We start from the raw sequence: 24,180 nt of genomic DNA on the forward strand, positions 1-24,180 counted from the left end.
CAGCGTTTATCTGCAATATTTTAATTCAATTACAACTTTTCTAAGATTCCACCCTTATCGATAAGGCACAATCGTTTTCCCCGACTAAATCGGCTCAAGTCCAAGCCCCATCAATCTGCATCAGCATCAAAATGCCATCGAAATGTGCGGCTCATGCATATTCATTTGACCACCAGCACACTTGGCACCACCGACAGCACCACCAGCACCACCGTTGCTACATCCGCACCACTTCAATTTGGTTAAGGCACGTAGCGGTGGGTGTTGCTGCAGCAAAATGCGCAACTCAATTGCAATTACGAGAAATGTTAGCTTATAATTTGATTAAACTTTTCAATTACAATATGCAATGAAGTTGCTCACTCGACAGCAACAGCAAAAGCAAAAGCAAAAGCAACAGTAACAGCAGCAGGTACGAGGGCGTGCCACCCAAAGGGGGGCGTGGTCGGGAGGATGGGAGGATGGGAGGATGGGATGACTGCCCGGACTGCTAATTCCCACAATTACAATTTGCTGGCAAAGCAATCGGGAGCAAGTCAACTCCCATGCCCATACATACACAGACCTCCCAGTTGGCAGTGGGGAAATAAAATAAGTACGGAGGATTAGAGACCGATACCGCACCACTTGACTACCCTTCAAGATTTCGGGGACAGGCAAAGTGAAAAATAAACATTTGTATATAGACTCAAGGATTTACTTACTATACCTTTTCAGAAAAAGTCGCCTGACCTTCAGAACTGCATTTAAATAAGAGACTAACTTCAAAAAGACACTTAAAGTTTAGATACTAACTTAAGAAAGGTTTATGCTTAGGCTGAAAATGTGAGATCAGCACTACTTAGAGCAGCTGTTGGACTCCAATCCGTGGAGAGGGCATCAAAATTAAGTTGCATGCAGCACCTGCAGCCTGCCACTCGCTGGCGGAGACAAGGGAGGGGCTTGGCCATGCGCCAGCCAGAGAGTGGAGCATATGCCAAGGCCTAGACTTGCCTTTAGGCCGCGTCCCCAACTTGCCTTTCTTTTGGATTGTTTTTTCTTCTGTTTTTTTTTTTTTCAGCTTTTCCCTGCTTTTCCCCTTCAGAGTCTCGAACCCCTTTTTTGTGCCGCCCCTGTCGCCAGACTGCTGTTGTCTGCGTGTGGTTCATAATCTTAAATTGCCAGGCAGGCCCAAGTTCGGCTGTGTTTTTGGTTTCGGTTGGTTGGTTGGTTGGATGGTCGGATGGTTGGATGGTTGGATGGTTGGATGGTTGGAACCCTGCCATGTACGTGCTCATGTGTGCAATGCGATAGAATTTTCTTTTTCCTCCTCATCTTCTTTGCATTTTCAGTTTTTTTTTTCTCATTTTTTTGCTGCAGGTTAATCTAAATTAGTAAAATATACACGCAGAGCAGATAGGCAGCATCGGGTTTAACTAACTCAAAGGTAAATAGACAACGTCACCGTTGCGACGTTGTTGCAACGTCAGCAGCGGCAACTCTGCAGTTTGTTTGTTGCTGTTGCTGTTGCTGTTGCTGCGGCATTGATGCTGCTGCTGCTGCTGATTCTCCGTCTGCTGCGGTTGTGGATGTAAATGGGACTGAGGCTCGACGTTGCCATCGTCATCGTCATCGTAGTCGTAGTCGTCGACGTCGGCGGCGTTGCTAAAACCAAAGTAAACTTTAAACAAAACTTGGCACAAAGCAGCCTGACATCGTTGTTGTGACTCTGCTGCTTTTGTTGCGGCCCATTGCCTCGCCAGAGATGCCAAGTGGTAAAGTGGATGCAAACAGTGACTTTGGTTAAGTTGCAAGTGCAACATCAGCCAGGTTTCCCTGTGCCACAGACTCCCATGTAAAGAAAGTTACCCTACAAACACTATTTATACAAATTGTTCACTTTTTTAAGTAGATTACAGAACCTCTTGAGCGTTTAGTTCTTCGTGAAAAGCAGTCACTGTTTCCGATCACGGATGTGTGCCCTTCACTTCCGCTCACTGTGACAAAGAATAACACGCAAAGTCAATGAGATGGCAGCTTGGTATTTATACCTATTTTAAGCCGATTTGCTTTCACAAATCACGTTGCAATAACAATCGCGTCGTGTCAGCTCGTGACTGCTCTTTGAATATATTCACATTCGCATTCGACCCGCAAAAAAGAAAAGGGAAGAAGATGATGGCACAACTCTATTCGCTATTCGCAACGAGCATAAGAGGATTTTCATTAAAGCGCATAAAAATGTGCCCCCTCCTGTGGCAGTTGCCATTCTTCTTATTTCGTATTTCTTATTCCTCTGATTGTGGGTATCTCCGCATGCCGATACAACGGCAAACCAACCGAAACAGAACGGAACGGAAAGGAGCGGAGCGGTGAAAAAAAATAAGAATCAAAAGGTATATATGTATATATGTAAGTAGGGAGTTTCAGCCAGGAGACACTCGACTCTCGACTCGACTCAACTCGACTCGACTTTCGACCTCAGAGTCGCAGCTTCAGCCGGAAATGCGCAGACAACGCAAATAAATACAACAACGCGCGTGCCCCAACAACAGGCATTGCCTTGGCCTTTGGATGCCCCCCTCTACCACGCCCCTGACTGTCGTGCCCCCATGCCACAAAAGTTGTTTGCCCCAAAAACGCAGCCAAAGGTGAACATAGCTTTCATGTCTGCACGAACAGAAATGGAACACCATCTTTTCGTTTCCTAATTCGCTTAGATTGCTGCTTTATCATAGCTCCTTTTATCAATGGATAGTTTTCTTTATATGAATCCTATCTCTTAATGCAATTGCATGCAATTATATTTATTATCTTTAATTATCTGCAGCTAGTTGATGACGTTTAACTATTGATACAATATAAGAAGTATGGATAAACTGGCTGGCACATCCAGAGCTTTATGCTCGTAATTGATGATCTAATTATCCAGCAGTGCCACTTGGGTTTCACTGTGCACAGATACTCCCATTCTGCCATCCCTCTTTTTTTTACACCCATCTCGCTCTGTTCAGGAGCGGAGTAATAGATGTCACAGATTAGTAGCAGCTTGTACCGCCCCTGGAGTTTCGTCGAGTTGAGTTGAGTTGAGTCTGCGGCTCAGCCGTTGTCGCTGTCATTAAAAGTGTAATAAATACTACGCAAGCTGCAGCAGCAGCAACAGCAGCAGCAACAGCAGCAGCAGCAGCAGCAGCAGCAGCAGCAGCAGCAGCAGCAGCAGCAACAGCAACAGCAACATGCCGCAGCAAAGTCAAGTACATCGTACGTTGTAGTATCATTTGCACGTACTTGTCACTCGAGTCGAGCCGTCCTTTCCTTTCCATTCCTTTCCATTCCTGTCCCTCGAATCCCCACCAGAAATACCCATCCGTACAGAAATCCTCTTCAGAAGGTTTTCTTCTCCTGGCTACTCCCCGCTGTTGAGTTTGATGTTGCTGCTGTGTGTTGCAATGTTGCTGATGCTGCTGCTTCTACTGCTGCTGCTGCTGCTGGTTTGCCCAGTGGCCCAAGTCTCGACATGATGGCTGCTGTTTCAGCTACGATTGCCCTTTGGGCAACCAATGGGTGCCTCGTTTTCAAGGCCTAGACAGCTTGTCAGCAACCATCCTCCTGCAAACAACACACTACCGACGCACATCCTGCCATCTCTGTTTTGACCCACGGCGCATTATGTCCAGTCGGCTGATTTTGGCGAGGGAAGTCGGTGGTCTTGGTGGTGGTGGTGGACAATCATCATTTGAATAGTCCACACTTTGCATAAAATTAATATTGAGTCGCTGGGTCTTGGACTGCTCGACTCGAGAAATGAAATCATGTTTCCGACAGTTCATCGCGAGTGTTTTAACGGCCGCCACATCCGCCGTCGGCCAGATTCTCCATCTTACATTTCAATTTTTTGTAGCTCTGCTTGCCCGCATAATTCGCTTTTTTGCGCCAACTTTGTCATTTCAAATATTTAATTTTAAAAAATAATTTATTCATTTCCGGCCATGAGGCGACTTCCAGAGGAAAATGCCCGCCCCGTGCTGTTGATGATTTTCTTGGTTCGTTTTGATGTTTTTGTTGCCGCTGCCAACCGCAATTTCATTTGGCTTTGTTTTCAATGAAAAAAAAAAAAAAAAAAACGGAGAAGAAAAATGGGAAAGTGCGAGGTGTTGGAGGAAATTAAAACCGAACTGTAATGAAAGAATGGCTATTGATGTCATTTCACCCCTGAAGGAACGCAAACCCAGAACCCATCATCGTCATCATCATCATCATCTGGTGTCCAGTGAGTGGGAAATGTAAACGAATTTATGCATCAATTGCCAATATGAATTTGAGAAGGGCGATATTGGGTTCCGCGATTCACTAAGCTATCTGATTGTCTGTTGGGCAAAGCGAAAGTAAACTGAATCGGTTTCATGATAAGGATTCCATGGCCTTTTGCATGCTATTCTTAAAGCTTAAAAAGTTTAAAAACCATCTATACACGTAAGTAATTGGATTTTACCAGTGGTTAAAGTCTTAATGAAAAAACTGTTTCGGTTTTCCTGCACTAAAACAATTCGATAGTAATTAATTGAGTTCGATTTATTGAAACCACATCAACCAGCTTTTAAAAAACCGTAAAACACATTTGACTCCGTCGTTTTCACACGCGTGTTAAATGGCCAATGAAAGTTAACATGGCGTATCAATTGTTCCCTTAGTTGGGAAAAAATCACAGGAGTCAGGTGATTAATGGGCAATATTAAGCGAAAGTTGAGGGAATCATTCGTTAGAATGTTTCGCTCGCTTAATGGGTTAAATCGTAAAAATCACTCATACGCCATGTGCGCCGTTGAAAAATGCAGGCACTTAAGTGCTGCGAAATCAATCAAAATCATTCGTGCACAGCTTAAAAATGCATTCGATTTAATTATCGCGTATAAATTTCCGACTCCTTCTTTCGGTTCCATCCCCGATCTCGATTATTCCTATATATGATATACATACATATATATATATACATATATATAGCTCGAAATTCCATCCAATCAGCAGCAGCCGACGGTTCCTGTTAATTGTGCGGCTTTTTGTGGCAGCGGAATCGAAATGAAAATGAATAGGCATTCGAATGCACGAGTGCCAGAGTGAGTATTCGAGTATTTGCGATTGTTTAACGACTTTAATGCCATTGAGCCAAACAATGCCACCCAAAAGTGAACAAATTCCGACTCCATTGTCCAAAAACAGCATTATAAATAGGGAGAGATATGGTCGCTATTAATATGCGAGTGTCTCTTATTTTATTGCCTAATTATATTGGTTCAATCAATTTGCATTGGCACTATGCATTTTTTCCCAATTAAATGTATTCACCAACACAAAAAAAAATTTAATTACGAAAATGTATTCCTAGTCACGTTTTTGGCATTGTGGCTTTTTGATTTTCTCCCTCACTTCCTCTCTGTTTCAAAATTTTCTGTTCTGTTGACAATTAACGATTGAAATTACCTACTCGCCACATCCAAAATGCATTCAAAATGTTTTTATTTTAATGAAATGTTTTTAAGCTATCACCTCTACACAATTTTAGTTATGCTAATAATAACTTAATGTTTGTGTGTTTGTGGCACATGAACAACAAATTATACACGAAACATTTTAATGAAGTCAAAAATATGTGAGATTTTATTAGCGCATTTTATTGTTTTTTTTTGTCTGAGTGCGTTTATATTTGTTAAAGTGGGTGGCTTTTTCCCCCTCACAAAATGTGTGAGTGTGGGTGAATTTTCTTTTTGTTCAGCTGCCTTTTACGGCCATAAATAATGCGTAATGAACCGGGGACTGGAGTGAAAGCTAAATCACTTCGTTAAGCTGTTTCCAAACGTTTTTGCCAATTTTCCAAAGGTACCCTATAATTCAGCTTATTACAGGGTGTATATAACATTCGTAAATGAGAAGTTTTGGATAAACAAATGGTTAGTTAAGTTCAATATATTTATCTTCATTGAAGTTATAATAAGAATTATGTTTCTAATTTATCTACAATGAAGTTAGAAATTATGTTTTTTATCTTTTTCAAGCCTAATTAATTATTTTGCTAACGAATTTAATGGCTACAGGGTAAACTCATTCGTCTACCACCGTTCAGCACTCGACTTTTACACATTTCATGTAAAATGTTGAGCACTTTTGTGTGTGCAGACGATTTTTTGTTTTTTTTTTTTAATTAGCCTGCATTTTATTGCAGCGCTCGGTGGGGCTTACCACCTCATTAGGGCCCTGGTGCCACAACAATACATCATTTCAGCCTTCATTAGTTTATCGCCCACTGGCCACTGGCCACTGTGGGGTCGAAAGTTATTAGCGACAGTTTAAAATTAAATTGGCCTGAAATTTTCTTTTATTTTCCTTCGAACCGATTTTCCTATCGATTTGCTGGCGTTGCCGTTGTTGTTTCTCGCTTGTTAGCATATTCATTTGAAAGTTAATGAAGTCGTCAATTAATTTTCCATTGTTTGAGCTGCCGCTGGGCAATGAAAAATAATTCAATATTAATATGCCGTTGCCGGGATAGTCTGGCCATGTGAATGGACATGGAAATGGGAAATCGAATGGGAAAATTTAAATGATTCTCAGCTGAAGAGCTTAAAGTTTGGCAGTCCGTGTTTTATTTTCCTTAGCACAGGTCTAATTATGATTTATCATCGTTGCCAGAGATATTTTACACCAAAGAGGCAAAACTTTACCAAAAGCTAACACATAAATTGTGTGAAATGACATGAAATTGAATATGAATATGAATATTCTCCTCCGCTCAGAAAATGCTTAGTAGTTATGAGTTGGGAAGGAAATATGTCAAAGTTATTAAACCAGAACCACAAACGTTCCTTAGGTATAATATATCATTACAGTGCTGACCCTGAAAAACTCGATGAAATGGGAACATGCAATCAGGCATCCCCACAAATCTAAGTGGAGCTCAACCGCAAAGTAATTCCAATGGATCGTCGGATGCATTCCTCATTAAATTGGAGTCTGCATGGAAACCCACACCCACATGTACATATACATATATGTATATATAATATCTTTGTAGATATATTCACACACATGCAGGCTCGCCCCTTTGGAATCCCCACGCCATTCATGCATCTTCGATGCATAAAAACCACGCAATTTGCTACACTTTTAACACTTGCACGGCTCAATGAAGTGCAACGAGACGCACTCAACTAACCACCCCATTCCGAGGCACCCCACCGACGCCTCTGGACGACCCCCAAGCCCCCCTTTTTTATCCCGAGCACCCAGAAGTCAAAGCAAAAGGCCACAGAGAGTACGGAAATGGAGAAAAAAAAATGAAAAAAAAAAAAACAGCAGAATGCACTGTGCACACAGCGGGGGGCAAAGAAGTGGAATCTGAAATGCTTTTGCTGGCAAAAGGGATTCAAACTAACCGAAGGCCGCATGATTCTGCGGTTTGTCACCACCTCCCCTCTGCCCCTCTGCTCCTTGCACCTCTTGCACCCCTGCCCCACCATCACCAGCCATGGTCAGTGTAATCGAATCCCCTTGTATCCCCCCTATCCACTTTTCACCCAACCCCACCCCTGCTCTTTTGGCTGCCTTTTATTTGCCTGGCTTTTCATTTGGCAGTCAATGCTACGCTTTCGCGCTTTTCATCGCTAACGACTACGTGCCACAGTTTTAACTGCCTTTTACCAAGGAACCCTCTTTAATGCAGACACCCCACCATCCCACCGCCTCTGACTTTTTGAATGAGCCTGCTTTTGGCGGCCCACGTGCAAATACCTAAAACGGCCTTCCATACGCGCGAAATCAAAGTTACAGAAATTGCGATTCTAAAGTGAAACAAAATTCAAAAATCATCTACAGTACACCCTTTGCACTGGGTAGAGTACAAACTGAATAGAGAAAAAACAAATTCAAATGGCAAGTAATTAACACTTGAATGCAGTGAGGCCTCGACAGACAGGCAACAAATCGCTGCAACTTATTAAGAGCTCACACCACTCCATTCCCAGTTCCCATCTGGTAAAAAGATCTGGTAACAAACCATCCAAATGCTGCTTTGAAATTAATTTAGGTGCGTGTGTTGGGACTCCCCGATGGGTTTGCCTCACACCCGATCGAATTATGGGTCTAGAGGTGCTACGACCATACAAGATTTCCTCTAACCAGCCGGCATATTTATGCGTTTTTTTTTGTTATTCAGTTTCCGCACTTGTGCTTTCCCAATGCATCAAACTTTACGAGGCAAGAGAATATTTTCCTTCAATTGGATTTTTAAGTTTCACAAACTTGAGCACAAATATATATCCTTTTATTTAGGTAACTTGTTTAAAAAATCATCGTTTTAAATAGTAACTGAAACCAGCATTAAAGTTTCCCTTCTAAAATCATTTATTATTTCACTCTAGTCACTGCAATCTACTCACATTCCTATTCAACTCACGATTCAATCTAAGTTGCGACATTTTGAAGTGGGGCATTTGGTACAAATGTTTGGTACAAATTTTTGGCCTGTAATAGCTGCTCCCCTCCCCCCAACTATTATATCCCCTGCTGAAGCCACAAAACCCATCTTACACTCGGCACCATATAATTTTCTTCATTAACACACACTCACACTCTCACTCACACACACACACACACACATGGCACGACAAAATGCTTTAATAGTTTTTCCGTGCCTTTAATTTATGTGAATTTTCAAGGTAGCTAACGAGGTGGTGAGCCTAGTAGTGTTTTACGAGGGGGGATGGAGAAGTTGTTGTAAACGAGCCTGCGACAACGCCATTCGATTTGTCAACCCCTCCCCGTCCCCCCCTTTCTGGAATCCCCCTCATCCGTTGCCCATTTCGCCCCCGAATTCATTTAGATTGCTATGAAAATTGCTTTTAAATTAAGTTCTGTGTGGCTGCAATGGCGGCTTCTGGGAAATAAAACCGACAACTAACTAACCAAACATTATTTCTGTTTGCTTCCTTTGGCCATGCAGAGAAAAAAATTGCGATATATCTATTTACTTTTAAATTCAACTAATTAGAAAAAGCAACATTTAGCTTTTTTATGTTACTTTGCTATACAAATAATTTACAGCCAAAAGAACTTTACATATATTATTTGTTTCCATGTTTGGAATTCTATCATTTTACAAAAAAGCCCAATGCAGCCCCCTTTTCCCTGAGTGTATGTAATCGCTGTTGTTTGTTGGTTGTTTCAATGTTGTTCGTGTTGTTTTTGGATCGGGTGCGGCGTAAAACAAAGCATTTGGCAATTAAAATACCGCCGGACGGCGGCTTTTCACAGGTGAGCAGGCCACAGGTGGGCAGAAAATGGGGCAGTAGCAGTAGTTTCCTAGAGTTTTCCGAATACTGCACAAAGCCGCAGATGAAGAAGCAGCAGCAGCAGAGGGTAGAAGGTCGAAAGGAGTGCAGGCCGAGAAATTGCATTTTCATTGAGTCAATTGAGCAAGTGAACAACTGAGATATTGAGCGGCTGCAGCCGAAACAAACCCGCAAATGCCACAGGAAAATGGGGGAAAAGCGTAGGAAAAGCGTCGCTGGCAAAGCAGAGGCAACATAGCAGCATAAGTCAACACTAATTGCAATTTGCAGCTAAACACGGACGGGGCTTAGAAAGAAAAAAAAAAATGTGATGGGATGGTGGAATGGTGAAATAGAGGCATGTATCTATAGGATACATGACATAAATAAAAGAGGATTCTCGGCAGAGATGGCAGTGCTCAAACAGAAAAGATTCTTTTTCTTTTTCCGCACCGAAAAAGTGGGGGATTTATTTTAGTTGCATCTCAATGAGTGAGTAAAACATTGCTTTTCATACTATTGAGGAAATTTGTATCTGTTATATGCTAAATACACTATATTCAATCAATTGCATTAGTTTTTCTGTCAGTGCATGTGGGTGAGAAAAAGACACGTTGGCAAATTCAATTTGCACAGTTCAATGCAAATGAAAAGAATTGACACACAAGGAATTCAAAGCAAAAGATGTGAATAGAGCTCTCGAATAATTAGTGAATAATAATGAGTGTGTACGAATGTGAACTTGCAACTTTAACTGCAAACTCAATGAACTTGAGGGCAGTCAAACTGACATAGAAGTCGTGTTTGAGCCCAGGGTCATTGTGTAATTAGAGTCGTGAAAAGGTATTTAAAGTACCCATGCGTGTGCTTATTTGCATGAATCATTCGCTGTAATTCGTACTATTATTACTAACTTGTTTTAAGAGTCAGTATCTCAAGAGTGCTCCACTCAATGAGTGCACAACTGAATTATCTTCAAAAATTGAATTCTCCCACTCTGTGGCAACGAAATGCAGTTTATCATGTCGCTTTACCATGTTGCCAGTGGGAAAACCTCGGAAAAGTGAAAACAAAAGCAAAGCACAGTGAAAACAATGCGGGAAAACAAGGCAAACGAGTATGTATAGTACTTCTTGGCTGTTTTGGGTTTTTGGACCACGATTCTGGAAGGACCAAAACCCAGCACCACAGAGTAAACAATATGAAAGCAAACAAAACTAAGGGGAAATGGCAAAGGAAAACAAAGCACATACAGCCAAAACAAAAAAAAACAAAAGCAAAAAAACCCAAGTAAATGTTCGCTCTCTTTTCAGTGTGAAAAGCGAACAAATTAATTGAAATATGCTTCTGTCGTTGGCAACAGCAGCAAATAAATGGGTAGTTGGGTACAAAAATCAGAGGTACACAGCTTGCACAGAAATCTTAGGGTAAATTTAATGAATTTTATTGTATTAATCATTACACAAGTTTTTGGTTTTCACTCACTTTCAAATCAAATATTGATTACAGCTTGCTTGCCGCTCGCTGAAATCGTTTAATTCCAAATGCATTTGATTGATTGCATTTGTTGACTACTTTCTTCCAAGCCAAAAAGTCGCCTAGCAACCACTGTCTGCATATGCAAATGCACAGAAATGCTACTTGAATCGGGCAATAAATTAACAACTTGTGCGTCCAAAGAATACTCGAATACACGTATGTTTGTCGTTTTCTGCCATTTCTGCGGTCAGATACATCAGCATCGTCAAAGGCAACACAGCAACACAGCAACAAAGCATTTTTGGTCAGTTTGTTTGATATCATAAATTACAATTTAAATTTTATAACGAAAACTAATTGGAGCGATGACGACAGACCCCAAAAAAGCTCTTTGAAGTGCTCTGTTGTGGCCCAAAGCGGCGGATGATGGTCGATAGGATAGGTATTTCGGTCTCTTAACCACAAAAAGCAGCCAAAAGGCAACCAAAACAGCCAAAACAGCTGCAACAGCTGCTGTTTCTTGTTTCTGACCAAAAGAGTCATAAAAACAAGACTTGATGCGACGCGGAGTGCGGTCAATCACATCCACTTCCAATTTTTGTATAATTCCACACCTCCACATGAAAAACCAAGAACGTAGAACGGATCGCGTGGGCGGTGGGTTTATGGCGCTAACTTAAGCCGCTTGCTTTTAAAAAAAAATAAATAAAAGCCAATGAGTTCCCCCAAAAGGCAATCACACTGAGGTAAATCAAATCTAGATTCCAGATTCCAGAAATAACCATTTGCCATTTTAAAAACTATCTGGTTTTTGGTTAGCATAGATCGGATAATGTACTTTGGAAACTAGTTCTGTATAAGTCGCTATTTAAGCTCCATCTGCATTTGACTAAATTTAGTTTCAAAAACCGTTCTAACCATAAATATTGTATTATCATGATTATGCCTAAACATGAGTAATATTCCAATAATCACTTTTGTTCTCAGTGCCAAAGCGCCATATATCGGCCAAAAGAACACGCTGAAAGTTAAACGTAAGACAAGTAGCTTTATTTATATACGAGAATACTTGTATGTGTGTGAATATTGTTGCTATAGTAGGTGGCGGCTTTTAAGGGGGCGTGGCAACTACCGACACGCTGCATTGTTGCTGTTTTTGATTGTTTTTGGATTTTTTTTTGATTTTTTTTGCCGGCGCCAAATACTTGCGCAAATTAAAAAGTAATTGCTTGAGAAAAAGTCAGAAACAGAAAATATGCAACAAACAGCAGCAACATCAGTAGAAGAAGAAGAAGGCGGAGAAAAAGACGACGACGAAGGAATGTGGCGTTGATGGCTTCCAGGGGAAAATCGAGTGGCTGGGAATGGGGCAACCGATGTGGCTACTGGCTGCTGGGCTGGTGGCCCACAGTTTTGTGTAGTTGAAAGGTTTCAAGTTGCCAGCCAAAATGCCAAAAAGTCATCAACTTATCGTTGTTTTTCGGTTAAGGGCGAATGGCGAAGGTCGAAGGGCAAGGGCGATCCACACTGGATGTTTCCCCAACAACAATACAATACAAGTAGAATGCAATTTGAGGAGGGTGCTGAATGCTAGATGCTGGCTTTTTCAGCGGCAATCTTGGCGAGAAACGCTCGGGGGAGCAATTAAATAGAAGTAAAAGTGATGAATCAAACACTGGCACTGTGCGAAAAGGAATTAGAGTGCTGGCGAAGCCATTAGTCGGAAATGGTTGGACAGTTGGACAAATGGTATGGGGTGTGCTAGTGAAACTGCAAGGATCTGCGGCAATTCCCCGAGGATAATCAAGTACATGGCATGCTCCGCCGTAAATTCATTCTCTAAACCCTCAAGTGTCCCCCCAAAGTACTTTCCTGTTACCTTGAGACAAATAATAATTGGAAGAAAAAGAACACATCTCCCGATGACACTGATCTGAATAGGAAAAGTGTCTGTGTATCACTCTATAGTTGCTTTCAATTATATTGCATAGCCTTTAAATGTAAGTTCAATTCGCACGAGTGTCCTTTCGAATGCTCTGGGCTCCATTAGACGAGTCCTTTTTGTGCACGCCACCGAGCACATAGTTGAATTCCCGAAATCAAATGAAAACTCAAAAGCATTTCCGCATGGCAAACAAAGGATGTAATTCAGCCTTATTAGGATTCCCAGAGCGAATTTCTTAAATTCCAGCCATTCAGCAGTGCAAATCACATTCACATAACCGGACCCGTTGCATGCAAATTAAGTACAGTCTCCGAGTTTTGCCACTACACAAAGGACCCTCATTATGCACTTCCATGTTCTGCCCACCACCCCATTTTTATTTTTTTTGTAATATTTTTTCACGGCTCCTTTTAAATAGCAGACTTTTTTTTTTTGCTCCAGCCATCAACAACAAAAAATAAAAAAAGGGAAGGCAAAAAACTAAGCAATCGCAACAAGCGAAATGGAAGCTGCCAGCATTTTATCACATTGACACGCCACGCCCACTCTGCCCCCCTGACAAGTGAGCAAAGTGGTAGAGAGGGAAAGGGGGGGGGGGGGGGGGGGGGGGGGGGGTGCATGGTACAGAGCCACAGTGTTGCGGTTATGCCATAAAATGTTGCATTTTGCTTTCGGTTTGCCGAACGCATGGGCCAGAATAACCCAGAATGCAGAATGCTGAATGTTGAATGCTTCGTGTTGCATATGTGCAACAACTTAACTGGCAACCGCTAGGTAACTCTTACTAGTGCTGCTACTGTTTCTACAACTGTTTCTACTGCACTGCGAGAAATGCTCAGTTTATGCGTGAAAAGAATAAGACTTAAACCTAGTAGCTAGTAGCTGATTGCTACCCTATAATTTTTGCGAGTGCAACAGTGCCTTTGCAACTTAAGCTGGGGCAATTTGTTGCAAGTCAGTTGTGGGTGCCGGGGTTTCCGAGTGAGCTCGTGGCTCCGTTTACACCTCTCCCCCGGACCCGGACACGTTAAATGCGCACAGCTGCCGGGATTACCAGGCGGAATTTGCAAATGTAAACGCAGCGAATTAGTCGCGCCCCGAACACAACGAACCCACCGAACAGCCCTCGGAAAAAGGGAAAAAGGGAAAAACAAGAGCGGGCAGGAGCAACACCCTCACTTCGCCATTCAGCCATACAGGACACAGGACTCACCCCCGGGGGGCAGGGGGAATAGTAAACATATGAAAATCACACACAAATAAATGTAATAAACAAAGCATCATCTCATCTCACAACTCGATGGAGGGATGGAGGGAGGGGGGTGGAGTGGCTTTGGTCCAGTCAAAAATGGTCAGGGGACACAAACAGCCATATCGATGCCCCTTGGCTTCCTGGTTTTTCCCCCGATTGCAGCCTGCCAAAAAATTAACAGATGTCTCGCATTAGATGCGCTTCACTCGACCCCAGAGACCCGCGAGCGGCGAGCGGCGAGCCAATGAGGCGATTTAAGTCACAGTGGCTCAAAGGTCATTCAAAAACCTCATTCCATGTTCAAAAAAAAAAGTAGAAGATTTATTTAAAATAAATTAAATGGAATAAAGAAAGTTTTGCATATTTAGAATATAGGCATTCTAAATAAAAATGATTTTATTGTGTAAAAGCTATTAAAAAGTTAATTTCAGTGTTAAGCATTGGTAAAAATAACATAATAATTATTATTAAATTAAAATGTGGGTACAATAAAATCAGTTGCGACCCACTGTGCGCTGCGAACATTGCGGGTTAACCATGGAATGGAATTGGGAGCAATTTTTAGGCAAACGGAATCGAGACAAATCGCCAACGAATAAAGCAAATCGGAATAAAGCATTTTGGAGCAAAGTGAAGTGAAGTGCGGGGGCAGGGGGGATCGCGAGATAAGCCACACGGCAGCAGGTAGAAAAATGTTTGTGTTTGCACTTCCATTTCCTTTTTCAATATTTACTCTTTCCGCTGGATACCATGAGTTAGTTCCCTCGGGAGGGCGTTCCTCAAGATATCCCTACATCTATTAACAATACAATATTTCAGCTGGCAAATATACCAATTTGTATACAGTTTGCAGTGAGATTTTTAAAATACGGATATACAGATATACAGATGCATTGAAGTCATAACTTTACTTTGCAATAGTTGAAACTCTATTAAATATAAAGTGAGTGGCATTACAATTTCGGTGTCGCAATCAAATCTTTTTTTTAGTTATGCATATTGTTTGCCCGCTGTTTGCCGCGTTCGTAAATCTTTGTGGATATTTGGAGCCGACTGATTCCCTCCAGTAGCCAAGTGGTCAGCTGGAGGAGATTGGAGGAGGTAAATGGGAGAGAGTGGCCCTAGACAGATGGTGGGGATTGGTGGGGAAATGTGGGACAGAAACATAGGAACAAGGACAGCCAGCGGCTGGAATTTCGCCCAGACATAAATATTTTTTATCACTTTCCGAGAGCGCTCCATCTTTCCAGCAACCCTTGTCCATGTTGCCCCTGCCCCTCCCTTCACCCCGCGCTCTTTATTTCGTTGCATTTGTAATGAAGTCCGGACTTGGGATTCCGGCGGAGACTAATTCAAATTTAAGCCATAGAAAATTAATTTTTTGGCTACCATCCTCCATCCTCCATCCTCCATCCATCCAGCCAAAAATGCTTCGCGGTGGTTGGAAACGCTGATGGAAAAGCACAGAAGTAGACGGACAACTTTCGGCTTATTCGGCTTATAGTAAGCTTCAATGCTTCAAGGTCGATTAAGGGCCGTTGGCCATGGGTTAAAGAGTTTACGGACATTTTCTAGCCGGCATCTAGGACGCTTTGTTTACGGAGATCCACCGATATTAGTGGAAAATCCCTAGACTACAGCACCAAAGCACTTGAATCTAATTAAAATATTTAAAGCGCTCAATTGTAAGTTACAGAGATTGATGAAGTTCGCTACATTCGTTGTAGTAAATTCCTGGTTTTTATTGATGGGCAGTCCTGCCTTGCGATATTTTCTAAATGAGAGAGCTATTTCCTAGTTAGTAGCTAGTAAATTACTAATACCTAGTAATTCCCTTCATTTTCCTCCTTCAAGCTAATCCTTTCCGCTTGAGCTCGTTGGCCATTTCCAGCGGCAATTGTCATGGGATTTTCCCTTTTCTCTTTTTTCTTTTTTGCCATAAGCCATAAATTAGTGCCGACCGACGTTCCGTTGAGTCTTTAAGCTGACCTTCGACCCCATTCTCCATCAACTGAGCACCACCCACTTTTGGGCTGCACCACTCCCCCACTTGGTTGGCTTTTGATTAATTCTGGATGAGGACAACAACGTGGACGTCAATGGTCCACGGAAAAGTTAATCGTTAGTAATTTATGGCCCTCTAAGGAGGCGTATTATTGGGCGTGGCCGTAAAGGTAAGGCGATCTGAAAGTAGTGCTAATACCGAATGCTATATCGCATGGGATGATGATGATGATGGTCTATAGTTGCTGGCCAAAGTAGATAGAAATCCCGATATGTTTGGGCCACATTCTCCGTGCCAAACGGGATGGTATGTGTGGACAATCCAAACGGACATTCCAAGTCTCGAATAAAATACGAAAAATGCAAGAGGAGAAGAATGTGGATGGCAATTTGGTGCCGTGGAGGCGATGACATCGATGGCGATTGCCAGTGCAAGGCTAAAGTGCTCAAGTGCAATGGGAAACTGGAGTGATGATGATGAAAGGATGAGCAGAGGGCACTGGCACAATCACAATCACAATCACAATCTCAATCACACAATGCTCGCAATTGAAAACGCCACTCGATGCGCCGTCCCCAACTTTCCAGCCATCCTCCGCGCTCCACATTCTCCTCCTGCAAATGCACTCAATTGCACTGTCCAATTCCAAAAGTCCAGTGTGAGTGACCATGAAAAGACCTCTGCTCTTGACCAAGGGCAGCTCCAAAGATCAATATCACTGGCAGTGAGGCCGGTTGCACTGGAGGCGGTTTCAATGAAAGAATATGTGCTACTCAATCAATTCTTGCTTTATCATCGAGATACCCATAAATTTGCTATTCAGAATGTATTGCATTTACACAAAAATAGCTTAATATGCATGTAAGTTTTTTCTTCTACTACTAAAAAGTATATGTTTCAGATAACACTATCTTCTACATTTTTCCATGCCTACTCGAATGTCCTAAAAATGTATGACTTGTGAGTAAGATAAGTTGTGAGTAAGATAAGTTGTGCGTAAGATAAGTCGTTTAAAGTGCAGTTGTGGTATGTTGAAAAATATTCACAATAAAGAAAATTTTAGATAGATATGGTAAATGTTTATAGATTTAGTTGTAAAACTTAAAATACAGCTAGGCTATTTAAAGCAGCAAACAAATTCTGTTTTAAGTTTCTCAAATCAAATGCCCAACATAATCTTTAAAAATTGTTAGACCTCCGAAATTTGTATAATTCACAGCTGTAGAATCCGTTGGGATCCAGTTAGGTTGTAAGCATGTATGTATATCTAGTAACAATATCTATAAGGATTGGTACTCACTTTTGCACTCGTTGGCATCGTTGTCGGTGGCCCTGCCCCAGGGTCGGTCGAAGTAGAAGGGCTTGCAGCGTTCGCATTCCGGGCCGGCGGTGTTGTGCTTGCAGGCGCAGGTCATGGTCAGCTTGGCGCTCATCTGGGTGCTCCGGCCGCCGAAGTGGGTGGCCAGCGAGGGGGCGGAGGGTGTGTCCTCGTCCTGTCCATCATCTTGATCCGCAAGTGCCGTTCCCGAACCCGAACTGACGGTAGCCACACACTCGGAGGCGTGACCATTGCACTTGCAACGTCCGCCGACGGCGAAATCCGATACGGCGTAATGCTGCGAAATGGGCAATGTCACGGCTGAGGCGGCGGCAGCGGCGGCGGCGATGGAGGGGGCAGCTGTGCTAGGGGGCGTGGCCTTGCCAGGTGACGTCACCTTGGGTGACTGTTGTGGGGGCGTGGTGGCCGCCAGTTTGCTCTGGTAGTGCTTCTCATAGGCGCTACCCTTGTGCTTGCCCTGCCGCTTAACAGTCGATTCACCATCGCTGGCATAGTCCAAATGCAGATGATCGTCATCCAGTTCCAAATGCTTTTTGGGCTCCTCGTACTCATCGTAACCAGCATCGGCACTATCGTTGTCCTGCAAATTGTAGTCGTACTCATCCTGCTCGCCATCCAATTCCAGATCGGCATCATCATCCTCATCCTCCTCGCGACTGCCGCCCATCTCATCGCTAAAGGCGTTCGCATTCTTCACCTTCAGCAGTTGCGGTGGCAATTCAAGGCGATGGAATACCACACGTATATCCGTTGCCGTCACCCAATCCTGCAGGACCAGCGACGAGTCCAAATCATTCGCCGACGGACGACCCTCCAGCGTATTGAAGGCAAATCGCTGGGCAGCACCGCCCGTATCATGCTGCGAATTAATGCATCTTGCCTCCTGCTCATTAAACTTGGAGATCTTGGCCCGATCTGGTCGTCCATAGAACTTCTGGCACTGTGAGCTATAGAACTGGAAGGGTTGCCAGGTCTGTCCGAAATCCGAACTCTTGAATATGGCCAGCGAATCGGGACGCGGCGAGCGGGGACAAAAGGACAACGATATATAGGTCAGCTCGTACTTCTTGCCCAGCGACAAGGTTAGGGTCACATTATCCGGCGGCGCACTGTCCGGATCGTGGGGCACATTCACGGCACCCGATCGCCAGCAGGTCACATTGCTGGGATTATTCAGATCGGTTAATGCCGCCGGACCATATCGCTGCTGGTCGCATGAACGACACTCGCCGGCATTACCATCGCGCAGCAGCTCGCAGTACCGCTCCGGCTGTTGGGCGCCACAAACGCTGGATGCCTGGACGGGATTTCCATAGGCGGCATTCACGAAACTGGGCAGACACTTGCGCGGCTTGCCCTCAAAGTAGCAGGGATCATTGGAGGATATGCCGGCGGCCAAGGATCCGATGGCCAGTGCCAGGATAACGGGCAGGAGCAGGCCCATCCTTGTCCCTGTCGCTCTGACCCTGAATTGGAAATGGGGGGGAGAACTATATAGTCGACGCTGATGGCGACTATCCCACACCCTATAAGCTTCTCATATTCCCTACTTTTAATCAAAAGGTAACCTGACACAAAATCATTTTTATAACTTTAGTTGGTTACTAACAAAACTAATAAAATCTTTCTCTATAGAATTTCACTAAGTATAAATATAAATTATTTATAATAATTTTGCGACTACCTTATTTACAAAACAAATAAACAAAAAATATCAACACTTAATTTCTTGAACTAGTTGAACTATTCATAAATATGATAAAACTCGGACAGCTATTTGCTATTTAGTTTTCACTTTAATAGATTATAATCTTTAATTGTGGATTGGGAATATTCGAAGCTTATGGGATCGCAGCGGCAGTTACGTACATTGGCTCGAATGCGAAATACCTCGTACTCTTTCTCTCTGGCACTGTTTTCTTCAATTGTTTCTCCGAGGATTATATGTATATATTGCTGTCCCGGTCACACACTCGCGAGGATCGTTTCGCGTCGGGGTCACCAAACAAACAAACAACAAAAACAAGACGCGGCGACGTCACTCGCGGCGTCACTGAGTCTGCCGCAACTGCATGCAACAGCTGCCAATTCTTAGTCTCTCAGTTTTGCTTTCAGTCTATCCGATTCGATTCGATTCAATGCGATGCGATGCACTACGATGATACGATACGATACGATACGATACTCTTGATTCTTCTGAAAAAAGTAGGGGAATTCTTCAATTCCAATGCCGATTCTCCGGGCTGCGTTGCCACTCGGTCAACGGCCAGCGTGTTTCTGTTCGCCGCAGCGACGTCCTCGCGCCAATTGCCCCCAAAAAAAGGACCTGCGAAGTCTCGTTTCCTCTCGTTTCGTTTCGTTGCGTTTCGTTCCGATTCGTTTCGATTCTCTCGTCCTGGCGCACTGAATATTCAAAGGAGGCTGGTGCTCCTTCCTTGTCGCACCACTCCCACACTCTCGTTCGCTATCTCGCTCACACTCGCACTCTCAAACAACAGAGTGTAACTGAAAAAAAAAACAACAACAACGAAGGCCCGACGCGCACTTCGGTTGAATTCGATTTCGTACCGCCTTGAAATCGCCTCGGAATCGCTTTGAAATCGCTCGCTTGCGCCGCTCAATGTTGTTCACCTGGCAAACGCTCGGTCGAAACTGTTTGCGTTTGCTTTGCTTTGCTTTGCATTTGGTTTGCCGGAGAGAGAGCAACATTTGATGATGCTGCTTGGCAACATTTGTGCTGCCGCAACATTGATGCAGCCTGAATGTCACCAAATTTATGATGCTGGAGATTCTCGAAAGGGAAATATTTTCGACTGGAATTCGAACTAATGTATTTCTAACGTATTATTAATACTAAACTAATTAAGCGGCTTTAGGCTGTTAAAAGATTATTAAGATTAATATGTTTAACGGATAATTTTATTTATTTTTATGTACAATACAATGCAATTGAAATTATTTCTAGGTGCAATGTTGCTGGATGTTCATGTTGCTGGATGCTGTTCGTGTTGCTGGAAGTAGCCTGCAACATTTGTCGCTGGCTCTCTCTCATCATGTTGCCTTCGATTTTCAATGTGTTGATAAGGGACTCAATAAATATGTCAAAAATATGAGATCTATGAACTCTCAATCTGCTAGGAAGGCAGCTTTATCTATCATTTAAATTATTTAATGTTCTTATGTGCCATATATATACTTTTTAATTAATATTCTATTAATGCGATTATTTCTCCTTGGAAGTTTAACTAAATGTAACTACTTTACTAACTTTCCTTTTGAGGTATTACATTTAAGCCAATATAATACTTCAATTTATAACTACTTTCCCTTTTTTTTAAATATTTTGCAAACGAAATCTTCCGGAATATGAACCTACCTTACTCGATTTCAGGTCGCACCTTCCTCACAATAAAGACCCCGATCCCAAAACTTCCGCTGTCATGAATCCGTTTCAAAAATCCACTCATTCACAAATGCTAATCGCAGACGGCGGAGATACACATCTGTATTTATACGTACGCACATACATATGTACATGAGTGCATGAGGGAATAAGAGTCAACTTCAGATGGCGAAGACCCAGCGACGCCTGCGCAACCGCTTCTTTCTTTATTTCTTGGACCTCTTCTTCCTGCAAAAGCGATGCTTAATGCTCGCAGCTTGCCCAGTGGCATGCCCCAGGCAGCGAGTTTTAAGAAAAAAAAAAAGGGAACGTGCCGGTAGAAATCTTCACCGGTTCCCAAAAGACAGGGCTTCCGTTCGAATGGTCTGGGGCTTCACCCCCTCCCGAAAACACTGAGCAAATCTGCACGACTTCATTGAAGTTTGAAGAGTGCCAAACTATTGCAGCAATCATATAATTTATATGGAACTAAAAGCATATTTACTTTATGGGTAAAACTTACCAGAATACTGGTATGATTTCAAAAGGTTAACATTAATATTACCCTTAATTTCTGTGTGTGCACTTCCTTTCTGGTTTTGATTTATTGTTTTTGACATATTTCTCGTTCGTCGTTTTTTGGGCTCCTATTTCTTCGGACGGATTTCTTCAGGAGGACGGGAATGCCAGGCTTGAGTTTTGAGTCTGAATTTGGGTCTGCGTTTCAAGTGGATTCGGAGCTGAAAATCGTTGTTCGTAATGTTTTATTTATAACGGATTTGTTTCAGCCACCACTTTTGGCTTTCCGTCGTCATTGTTTGTAAATATTTATGCCAAGCCCCGCACATGTGTGTGTCCCTTCCTCAAGACTCAAAGACTCCTCCTCCTTATTTTTTTTGTGCTCTTCTTCGACCTGCTGCTTGTTTTCCCTTTGCCCCGTTTTTGATTTGGGTCCATTTCGCTAATTCCGAAGGCTGGCCTTAATGGAATTTAAATTTCATTTGATTCCTTGCCTAGGAAACCGCAGCGAAATATGGCTGGCTTTTCCCCATTGCGGAAAACTTTCGGTCGTTTTCTCTACGCCTGGAGCTCTGGCAGCCAGAAATTTGAACCGCAACTCCAGCTTGGGATTTATGCACTCAGAAATATGTAAAGTGATATTGAACTTTCGTTTGTATTATAGATTAATATGTTAACCTTTAGAAAATACGAGAAACTTCGATAAAATAGTATCTACAAATGGTAACTTAATTGGAATTAAGTATCTAATTTTATTACAAAAAAATGTGTTAATCCACAAATTATGCCTAATTTTCTCGCCGTGCACCGAAAAGTGCGGAACGTGTAATTATGACGCCGCCTCGCACTTGGCCAAATGCAAAATGCAAATGGTCAGCACCTGATCATTACGATCATTATAGAGCTGACTGACTGAGTTGCTCCAGATGAGGCCACTGATGGTCATGATGATGATGACGGCGATGAGGCCCCTGGTCAACGCCTTTCATTTAGGGGCGTGGCACTGGCGCGTACGCCTTGCCAAATTTGTCCCACGATCGCGATATTTTCCGGTAACTTGAAACATTTTTCCACTTTAGTAGTGAGCAATAATGTGAGAAAATGAAAAGAGAAATGTGCGAAAATAACAAGACTTTCAGTTAATAAATGGTATTTAAAAAAAACATTTAAAAGAAGATTAGTTTTTCCTCTTTTTAATATTTAATATTAATTTATATTAGTTCTATAAAATATAGTTTGCTGTTTAACTATCATACACCGACCGCAGTTAACACAGTACAACAATGTAAATTTGTTTACCATTTGTATGATATTTTCAATTAATTTTGCAAAGAGGGCTCGGCTTACAGCCTCAAAAATGTTTGCTGGAATATTTGTTATTTCTGGTTTTCCTGTTGTTGCGGTTGCTTCTATGTTTTTCTAATGAGCCTTTTGGGTGCCCGTACTTCCATTCCGTTTCCATTCCTTTTTTTTTCATTTAAATGATTTATTTATTTTTGCTCATTGCCCTTCGCAAGCTTTTGGCCTGTCCGCCGCAACACACATCCCTTAGACCCAGGATTGACGGCTACACTGAACAAAAGTTCTGTTACATGTTTTAACTTATATATTTATTGCCTTCAGAATTGTGTTTATTTATCACTAACAGCTTATTGCTTCCTAATAGAGTTGCCATTGTCAATTGAAAAGCCATGTCTTAGACCATTAATCACAAAGTCTTTCTTAATACAAATATAAAGTGAAAATATATTCTTGAATTTCTTGCTGTGTGCTCAGACGCTCCCTTACATTTTCTTGGCCTCACATTGTTGTGGTTTGCCGGAGCTTCTCTGGCTGCTGGTGTTTTGGCTGTAATTGTTGCTGGAAAATTGCTTCTGGCATTTGATTTGTACATCATTTTTAACGAAGCATAAAGTTTTCTATATAAGCGATGTTTCGGTTCACAAGAACAGGACATGGCAGGTCAGACACAAACACATCCTTGTTTGCTAGAGCTCTTCACTCTGACTGCTACCCCCCTCCCAAGAATCAAGTTAATGAACAAAAAACGTGGCATGCAGATGTATGTATGTGGCAATGATAATATTATTATTATTATTTTTGCCTACGCTTTACCAAAAAATGATTTGCACTTTTCACTGCACTGCCTGTCCTCTGTTCCTGACACAATATTTAATAGGCATTTTCGTGCGCTGGAAACATTAAATCAACCAATTAGAAAATTACAATGCCAGAGTGTACAAATTGTAAAAGGGAAAACACAATGATAATTTGATACTTGCAATTTAATTTAATTTGGTATATGGGTGTTTTCTTGTTATTTGTCGCCTATTTTGCTTAACAGGAGACCACTTAGGCTTTAATAATATAATAAATCTATAGCAAAATGAATAATAACGAAAGGTTACTATTTAGTATTTTAAACTATTAAAGGAAAGTAAAATATTATATTAAATTTCTATTATTTCTTTGTAACTCTCCATTATAGATGGAATGACATTACATATCTGTACTTCTACATTTCCAAATGTCTTTAAACCATTTAGTTCCCATCAATCCAGCCAATTGCACGCGGTTTTGAAACCAAACGAACCGAAGACGAAGGCGTACAAATTTCAGCGGAAGAATTACACAGATCTTGCGTTTCTCTGGGGTTGGGATCCCCAGTTCGTTGGCATCGAGGCATGCCGCCCAGAGGTTTCCGTTCTGCATCTTACCACTCAAGTAGCGCCGACCAAGGCGATGCAGCACTGCACATTGCATCCCATCTCAAGTGCACCTTCCCATCGCCATCACCATCGTCATCACCATCAGCATCAGCACCAGCATCACCATCCCCATCACCAATCATCATCAGCACCATCAGCATTCTCATCTTTCCCGACTTCGACGTCGTCGTCGTCTTTATCGATGGGAGACTATCGGAAAATCACGTAATGGGCACGTAGGCCAAATATTTA

At 42.3% G+C, this 24,180-nt stretch overlaps 1 protein-coding gene across 2 annotated transcripts in view; it reads right to left on the reverse strand.

The window, feature by feature from the left end:
- Positions 1-19,955, reverse strand: part of LOC120455513 (netrin-B) — a 61,142-nt gene extending 41,187 nt beyond the window's left edge. Inside the window, exons 1-2 of one of the 2 annotated variants that reach the window (XM_039641784.1) lie at positions 19,189-19,955; positions 17,281-18,785 (exon numbers count right to left, since the gene is read on the reverse strand). In XM_039641784.1, coding sequence (XP_039497718.1) covers positions 17,281-18,785; positions 19,189-19,190 — 1,507 coding nt within the window. In that variant the 5' untranslated portion in view covers positions 19,191-19,955. Of the gene's footprint in view, positions 1-17,280; positions 18,860-19,188 lie in introns of those variants that run through there. The other variant, XM_039641785.2, reaches the window with a different exon arrangement.
- Positions 19,956-24,180: the final 4,225 nt, after the last annotated feature.

Source organism: Drosophila santomea, chromosome X (assembly GCF_016746245.2).
Source record: "Drosophila santomea strain STO CAGO 1482 chromosome X, Prin_Dsan_1.1, whole genome shotgun sequence".
Taxonomy (NCBI): domain Eukaryota; kingdom Metazoa; phylum Arthropoda; class Insecta; order Diptera; family Drosophilidae; genus Drosophila; species Drosophila santomea.